This window comes from Orycteropus afer, unplaced genomic scaffold, assembly GCF_000298275.1.
Source record: "Orycteropus afer afer isolate SDZICR_OR568_19922 unplaced genomic scaffold, OryAfe1.0 scaffold00138, whole genome shotgun sequence".
Classification (NCBI taxonomy): domain Eukaryota; kingdom Metazoa; phylum Chordata; class Mammalia; order Tubulidentata; family Orycteropodidae; genus Orycteropus; species Orycteropus afer.
The window spans coordinates 6,458,600-6,467,918 of NW_006921725.1; the positions used below are offsets into that span (position 1 = coordinate 6,458,600).

The 9,319-nt window shown below is 35.2% G+C and overlaps 1 protein-coding gene across 1 annotated transcript in view; it reads right to left on the reverse strand.

Moving 5' to 3' along the window:
- Window positions 1–9,319, reverse strand: part of DIAPH3 (diaphanous related formin 3) — a 923,535-nt gene that overhangs the window by 530,576 nt on the left and 383,640 nt on the right. The window contains exons 13-14 of the mRNA XM_042781617.1: window positions 6,120–6,238; window positions 855–919 (exon numbers count right to left, since the gene is read on the reverse strand). Coding sequence (XP_042637551.1) covers window positions 855–919; window positions 6,120–6,238 — 184 coding nt within the window. The remainder of the gene's footprint in view (window positions 1–854; window positions 920–6,119; window positions 6,239–9,319) is intronic.

Here is a 9,319-nt window from a genome sequence, read left to right on the forward strand (position 1 = left end):
TGCGTGTGTATGTTGTCATTGTTGTTAAGTGCCGTCAAGTTGCCCCCGACTCATAGCAACCCCTCCTTGGGTTTCTGAGGTGGTATCACTATGGAAGTATATTGCCCAACCTTCCTTCAGAGAAGTGGCCAGTGGGTTTGAACCGCCAACCTTCTGGTTAGCAGTCAAGTGCCTTAGGCACTATGCTACCAGAGTTCCTATGCCAAAATTACCAAACTCACTGCCGTCGATTGATTTGACTCGTAGTGACCCCTCCTTGGGTTTCTGAGGCAATATCTCTACAGAAGTAGATTGCCCGATCTTTCTTCTGAGGAGTGGCTGGTGGGTTTGAACCACCAGCCTTTGGATTAGCAGTCAAATGCCTTAGGCACTACCCCACCAGAGCTCCTATATATACATACATATACTTTGTTTGTTTGTTTTTAAACTTCTTACACTGGCCTGGATTTGGTCTAGCTGTACGGGTAGTGAATAAAGCAAACAAAAATCCTAAAGGTGGTTTCCTCTAAGGGAAGAAATAAACAACATAACCCCATCCCCAAAGAAAAGACAAATGTGCATTAATATATAAAACTTGTTTATAGACTTAAACAGTATATAAAAAATAAACATATGTATATAAAACATGTAGCCTACAGAACAATGGAAGAGAAAAACATCAGGAAAGAGGCATAGGGAGGATCAGGTTTGAGAGTGAATAGTTTGAAATTTTAAATATAATGAATTATCAATGCAAATATCTGAAAGGGGTGAAGAAGAAAGTGGGGACAATAAGCAAAATGACTGAGGCAGAAGAATGTCTGCAGTGGTGCACCAAATCATATTGCAAAATTAGTCTTTAGGAAATTACTTACCTTCTTATAAAGTTCTGATGCTTTCTCTTCAAATTCTTCTAGTTTTGCTTGATCTATGCAAATATCTAAAATTGCAATGACAGGCAACTTTTTATTGCACTACTTCTTAAATTCATTATGACTTCAAAAGTTTACAAAGAAAAAAATCATAGAAAAGAAGTAGTAATAATATCACCAATATAATAAAATAGAGAAAATAATATTAGAATGTTAGAATAGAGAAGGGTTTTCTGAGGTATGATACCACAGCCAGAAAATCAAAGGAATAGACAAATCAAATTTAAATGTAAACTTTTTCTATTAGACAAAAGGAGGGAAATCGGTTAAAACACACAATCCTCAAAGGTTTCTGCCATCAATCCAAATGTATTTTGAAGGAGGAGGAGAAGGATGATGTCCAACATAAGCTTGGAAATCAGTCAATACTAATAAACAGAAAATAATGAAATGGTATAGGGAAACTGATTCGCATACACAACAATGAAAATATAAATTAAAGAACTCTGCTGATGAGATATTAGACAATATGTACTACAATTTAAAATGCACATTTTCTTCCACCAGCAGTTTTATTTCTGGGACTTTGCCTGTAGACAAGAATATGCATTACAGTATTGGTTGGGTTACCAAAAAAATAGAAATAATTCAATGTCCATCAATAATGACTTAATTAAATAACTTATGATATATATTCACATGATTGGGTTCTAATGCCTAAGTGTTACACGTGGAAAGATTTTCCCTGATGTATTGTATTCCTTCTCCCTTTTTCAAAGTAAAACAAATAAATGAACATAGACAGGCATTCCTTGTTTTATTGTGCTTCACTTTATTGTGTTTTGCAAATACCGTATTTTTTACAAATTGAAAGTTTGTGGCAACCTTGTGGCAAGCAAGTCAACTGGCAACATTTTTCCAACAGCATGTGTTTACTTTGGATATCTGTGTCACATTTTAGTACGGCTCACAATATTTCAAACTTTTTAAAAATGATATTACACACTTACTAGAATACAGTATAACATAAATAAAATTTATAAATGTACTGAGAAACCAAAAAATTCACGTGACTTGCTTTTATTGTTATATTCATTTCATTGTGTTGGTCTGAAACTGAAACCACAGTATCTCCAAGGTATGTCACACACACAATAGCTGTTGTTGTTAGATGCCATCAAGTCATCTCTGACAGTTACCTTATGTACAATAGAACAAAACAGTGCCCAGTCCTGTGACAGCCTTATGATCCCTACTATACCTCAGTCCAACACTGCAGCCACTGTGTCTAACCACCTTGTTGAGAGTCTTCCCCTTTTTCATTGACCCTACACTTTACCAAGCACGACATCCTTCTCCAGAGAATGCTCCTTCTGACAATATGACCAAAGTAGGTGAAACGAAGTCTGGCCATTCTCACCTCCAAGGAGCATTCTGGCTGCACTTCCTCCAGGACAGATTTCTTAGTCCTTTTAGGAATCCATGGTACTTTCAGCATTGTTCACCAACACCACAACTCGAAAGCATCAACTTTTCTTTGGTTTCCTTATTCATTTTCCAGCACTCACATGCATATGAGGCGATTGAAAATACCATGGCTTGAGTTAGACACATCTTAGTCTACAAGGAGATATCTTTGCTCTTCAGCATTCAAAAGAGGTCTTTTGCAACAGATTTGCCCAAGGCAATATGCTTTTGACATCCTGATTGCTGCTTCCATTGGTGTTGATTGCAGAACCAAGAAAAATAAAGTCTTTGACAACTTCAATTTTTTCTCCATTTATTATGATGCTGCTTATTGGTCCAGTTGTGAGGATTTTTGTTTTCTTTTTGTTGTGGTGGAATCCATAGTGCAGACTGTAGTCTTCAACCTTCATCAGTAAGTGTTCCAAGTCATCCTTATTTTCAGCAAGCAAAGTTATGCCATCTGTGTGTCGCAGGTTGTTAATGAGCCTTCCTCCAATCCTGATGCCACATTCTTTTTCATATAGTCCAGCTTCTCAGATAATATGCTTTAGCATACAGATTGAGTAAGTATGGTGAAAGGATACAACCCTGACACACTCCATTCCTGATTTTAAAACATGCAGTATCCCCTTGTTCTGTTCAAACGTCAGCCTCCTGATCTATGCACAGGTTCCTCATGAGTACAATCAAGTGTTCAGGAAGTCCCACTCTTCTCAATGTTATCCACAATTTGTTATGATCCACACAATTAAAAGCCTTTGAACAGTCACTAAAACACAAGTAAACATCTTTCTGGAATTCTTTGCTTTGAGCCAAGATCCATCTAACATCCACAGTGATATCCTTTGTTCCATGTCCTCTTCTGAATCCAGTTTGCACCTCTGGAAGTTCTCTGTCAATATACTGCTATAACCATTTTTTAATTATCTTCAGTAAGATTTTACTTGTGTGTGATATTAATGATACTATTCGATAATTTCCACATTCTGTGGGATCACCTTTCTTAGGAATGGGTACAAATATGGATCTATTCCAGTCAGCTGGCTAGGTAGCTGTCTTCCAAATTTCTTGGCATAACCAAGTGAGTGTCTCCAGTGGGATATCCATTTGTTGAAACATCTCAATAGGTATTCCATCAGTTCCTGGAGCCTTGTTCTTCACCAAGTCCTTCAGTGCAGCTTTGACTTCTTCTTTCAATACCATTGGTTCTTGATCACATGCCAACTCTTGAAATGGATGATCATCTACCAATTCTTTTTGGTATAGTAACTTTGTGTATTCCTTCCATCTTCTCTTGATATTTCTTGCATCATTCAACATATTGCCCATGAACTCTTTCAGTATTGCAATTTGAGGCTTAAATTTTATCCTCAGTTCTTTCAGCTTGAGAAAAGCTGAACATGTTCTTCCCTTTTGGTTTTCTAACTCCAGATCTTTGCACATTTCACACAATAGCCTAATGTCTTGCAATGAAAAGTAACCAAATTACTGCATCAAAATGTCAATCACACTTCCTAAATGCAACTTCTTATGGCTCCTTCTGCATTAAATTATTCTGACTGTTATCTTCTTATGTCTAAATAAAGTGCTATACTATTATTTCTTGATTTATCAATTTAAGATATTATATCTAACTTCCTACTATTAAAGATGAAAAAGGTACTCTCCATCTAATCACAATTAATTACAATTTTTCTTCCTAAATTGGTTGGCTCTGTACCACAAAATAAATATGTAAATCTTTAATACCTGCTCCATTAGACAGTATCTCTTGATTCCCACTATCATGCATAAAGTTATCTGTATGCTACATTATCACACCTTTCCCACCAACTTTTCAACCTCTAAGGAGCTCTGGTGGTGCAACAGTTAAAGCATTTGGCTGCTACACAAAAGGTTAATGGTTTGAATCCACCAGCCACTCTGTGAGAGAAAGATGAGGCTGTCTGCTTCCATAAAGATTTACAGTCTTGGAAATACTATGGGGGTGTTCTACTCTCTCTTATAGGATCATTATGATTCAGAATCAACTCAGTGGCCAACCTCTCTTCTTTTCTCAGCTGTTCATGTAAATTAGGTGCCATTCCTTTCTGTATTGTTATTGTTGTTGTTGTTGTTGTTATGTGTCGTCATTTCAGATCTGACTCATAGTGACCCCTCCCTGGGTTGCCGAGGCAGTATCACTATGGAAGTAGATTGTCCAACCTTCCTTCCGAGGAGTGGCTGGTGGGTTTGAACTGCCAGCCTTCTGGTTAGCAATCAAGTGCCTTAGGCACTATGCTATCAGAGCTGCCCTTTCTGTATTAAGTCTTCCAAATCTTGTCCATAAGTTTATTCTAAACATTTAAAATCATTAAATAATGTTCTAACTATGTAATTATGTTCCATTTACATAGTCAATCTGTGTGCAAAGATTCTATTTCCTTGTCAATAGCTCATTGTCAAAAGCCCTTAGCTACTCTAGAACAAGCATTTCTAATATCCAAGTGGAATAAATTTTCTTTTTTGACACCATGCAAAATCATATCACATTTCAGATGATTGCATATTTAGACACTGATTTTCTTCATTTCCATGTCCCCCTAACTACCCAGGGATTTCTAACTTCTTCTACTCTGTTGAAAAAAACAACTCTCTTTACCAGTATCACTAGAATCATCCCATTTCTTACTCATTCTACATATTCCATTCTTCTTCCTAGACTCAGATAATATATGAAGAAACCACAACCTCAGATATGCCATTACAAAAGGAAGGTATATTTTAATAGCCTTTACAAATCATTGTAGATATTCTTCTTTGATATTATACCAATATTTGACAAATAGTAGCCTATTAAAGATTACTTACAATATAGAATCACATTATTATATCAATGGACTTTTGTACTCAGTTAAATCCATTGGTCAATCTTGTCCTTTTAATAGGTTTTTACATCACAAAGAATTTGTAACATCACACTGGTAACTTGGAAAAGAGTGGTCCTCTGAGTCATGAAGACCATCTAAATGTTAACACACTTCATTATATAATATGAAAATTATCATATATGTTATACCACCATTGAGATCATCAAAAAAAAAATTTAGTACTGAGAATTTATCAGTCTGATGGTAACAGATACAAGTTTCCCAAATTTTCAATTCTCATTTCAAAGCTTAAATTTTATCACTGGCCACACAATTTGTTTCATTTTTAAGAAAAAAATGTACAAAATACTCAAGTCTGAATAACCAGTTTCTGTGAAAGTCATTCTTTCAAAGTAAAAATGGCATTCCTTGAAAAATACTGCCAGTTCAGCTTCAAATCAATTACACAAGTAGTTTTCCACTGTACTTTGCTGTGCAACAGAAACGCTTTATTCATATACCTCATTGTGTCACAAAGAATATGAATAAAGACATTTACTCAACGATGAAATTTAATACAATTAATATTTTTTAGGGTTATACCAAGGACATTTTTTAGTAAAAAAAAATATCCATTTTTGTTGTTTTGTTTTACTAGAGTGAAGAATACAGATAAAAACTACGGTTTGGTGGCACTACCTTGATTTGTAAGAAGGTATCAACAGTTTTGTCTGCCATTGTTTTGCACCATCAATGCAAATATCATAGTAAAAATGCAAATAATATCTTAATATTATTATGAAAATAGTTTTGACTTTTAGGACCCCCTGAAACAGTTTCAAGCACCTTTAAGTGGCCTATAGTAAGTCACACTTTGAGAACAAATATCCTAGAGCTAAATCATGAAGTAAGAAAAAGAAAGATACTTCCATTTAAATAGAGAAATACTTACCTACAAACTGACTTAAATCTAAATCTAGTCTTTTTCGATACGTGAAGTCTGGATCCATTCCATCTCTATGCAGTACAATCTGGGATACACACTCATCAATTAATTTGAAGTATTGTTGTCTAAAATCGAATAAAAGAGTAAATGAGACTCAAGTATAACTTACATCAAAATAAAATATTTTTCTGGTAAGTTTGATTTTGAGTGCAATAATTTATTATTAGTTTCAACAGTTGACAGATTTAACATGAGAGTTAAAGAGATTAAACATGGGAGTGAAAGTAAATACACCTGTCCTCACTTTCCTTCTAATGACTTCAAGGCCTAACTTTACAATCTTTTTGTATTTTTAGAAAATATAGTGTGCCTTAAAGATGGTATTCTTACAAAAGTCAGAACCTTGACTTAATTATAGCAGGCAGTGAAAAAGAGAATAGTAAGATGAACTGGCAAGTGCTTGGAGTTTTCCTCAGTAGAGATCATCCAGTTCCACTGTAGCATTCTACCGTAGCTACCATTAATTAATTTCATTAATGTAAAATAATCAAGGAACAAAAAGCTTTTGTAAAAGTTCCATGAAAGGTTATTAAAACTATACATTCCAGTACTGTTTTTAGAATGTTTGTGAAATCAAAATATAAATTGACCATCAAAAAATATAAAACTACCTTACTCAAAATAAAACAAGAAAAATAATCAAGTGTAATAAATATAGTAACATTATTTGTCCAAAATCTAAATTTCAGCATTCATATTGTTACTAGAACCAAGTTCAATCCATCTACTTTTCTATTAAGCTGAAGAACATCTCTAAGGATTTCAGACAAGTACAAAGCAAATAGAAGATTTATAAATAGAACTGTTCTAAAGTCTTAGGGTAGCACTACTCTAATGCAGTGTAGTCGTCCATCCTCAACAACTATGTAAGACTTCTTTCTTTCCTCATGGACTTTTAGCATACTTTTCCTCTCAACCCCTCCGCAGCATGTGTATGCTAACCACTCTGACCTCTTGGGCTTTCCTTCTCTATGAACTATGTATGACCTGCTGCCCTATAATCTAATTACCTAACACTTAATAAACCACCTATTTTTCTGAATAAAATTTTACTCCAGTTTAACATTACCAAAAAAGACATGCTCATTAATTGTCAGAGAATACAAATGTTCAAGTTCTATTGTTGGGCAAAAATCTAGATGGTTTTATCTATACATTCAATTTTCTCAACTTCTTTCAAATAAAATATCTCCCTATTATCTAATTTTGTAGACATAATAACAAAAATTACCTAAGGTACATAAGTTTCACACATATTTTTTAAATTTCATATTTGAAAATATAGATTACTTTTTTTTCCTTTTTTACTGTTATTCAATATTATTATAATGTTTTGATGATAGAGATGTTTTAAATTAACAACACAAGCTACTTTGTGGCTGTTAGGGATTGAATTATGTCCCAAAAAACATGTTTTACAAATCCTAACATCTACAACAAACAACAACCTCTGTGCCTGTGGTTATGATCCCATTAGAGAAGGGCTGTCTCCGTTACGTTAATGAGGCAGGATTAGGGAAGGAAGAGTCTTGAGTCTATGTGTTTTTGGGACATAAAAACAAAACAAAACAAAATAAAGAAACCTACTGTTAGGAAGTTGATTGCCAGGCATAAAGAAATTAAATAAGCAAGTGAAAGAAGCAGAGATGGAAAGAAAAAGAGAAGCCAAGCCGCATGAAGAATGCCCAGGAACAGAGACTCAAAAGACAAGAACCTTCCTCCAGAATCAACAGAGAAAGTCTTCCCCTATAGCCTGCACCCTGAATTCAGCCTTCTAGCCTCCTAAAGTGAGAGAAAATAAATTTGCTTGTTAAAGCTACCCACTTGTAGTATTTCTGATATAGCAGACCAACTGTCATTTTTTAAAACAATCAAAGTTTCAGTAATTTTTTTCTCACTTGCATAATGTCAATTATGAGTTCATTACTAATATAACTCAAAGGTTGTGTAAAAACTCATTCAGCAGACAATACTAAAAAGAAATAATGTACTTCTAGATTCTAGAAATACAAATCTAGAAAACAATCTCCTTGGATAATACTGGTCAATTTATGAAAGTGTCAGAGGAGCATGTGAATATCCTAATTAAGGGATAGGTGTAAATTTGGCATTATTTCACTGATAAAATATCATTTTTGTCAGAAAATATTTTGAAATCATCCTCATTTTCTCTGTAGTATTTTGAACAAATATTAGAAATTATCTTCCATGCACATTCAACTAGCTTTGTATTTTAAACACACTGCTGTTAAGTCAATTTTGACTCCTGGAGAGAGACCTCGTGTATGCACAGTAGAACTGCTCCAAAGAGTTTTCAAGGCTGTGACCTTCCAGAAGCAGACTGCCAGGCCTGCCTTCCAAGGGGCCTCTGGGCATGACATTTGTACCACCCAAGAACTCCTGTTTTGAATGTGGTAGGTCTGGCAGTCCAAATCCACCAGCCTCTCCTCAGAAGGAAGACAGGGCAATCTACTGCAGAGATACCCCCTCGGAAACCCAAGGAGGGGTCATTATGAGTTGTAACCGACTCGAGAGCAGTGACTTTGGGTTTTTTCTGGAAGCCATTATTTATTTGTTTCAGAACTTAATTTTATCATCTTCTCCACACTCCAGTTACCTCGCTTGTGTTTGTCTGACTTATTTTGTTTTCCTTTTTCTTGGGAGAGAGGAGACTTGCCTTTCCTGATCTCTAACTCAGTTCCATTTTAGTGAAATTTCCTTTTGTTTCAAATGTGAAAATAACCAAAGATCCTAATTTTCTCATCTACTAATCTTTTTAAATGACCCCATTTTGCATTCAGTAATAAAATACTTGATCTACTTATTTATAAAACATGAAAAATTATATTCATTCACATCACAATTAGTTTAAAATGCTCCAATTATCTAAGATTTCTGATAAGATAAAATCCAGTTCCACCTGATGTTAAGTGCCGTCGAGTCATTTCCGACTCATAGCGACCCCATGCACAGTAGAAGGAAACACTGCCCAATCCCGCGCCAGTCCCACAATCCCTGCTATACTTGAGCCCATCGACGCAGCCACAGTATCAATCCATCTCATTGAAGGCCTCCCCCTCTTTCGTCGACCCTCTGCCCTACCAAGCATGACATCCTTCTCCAGGGAATGGTCCCTTCTGACAACA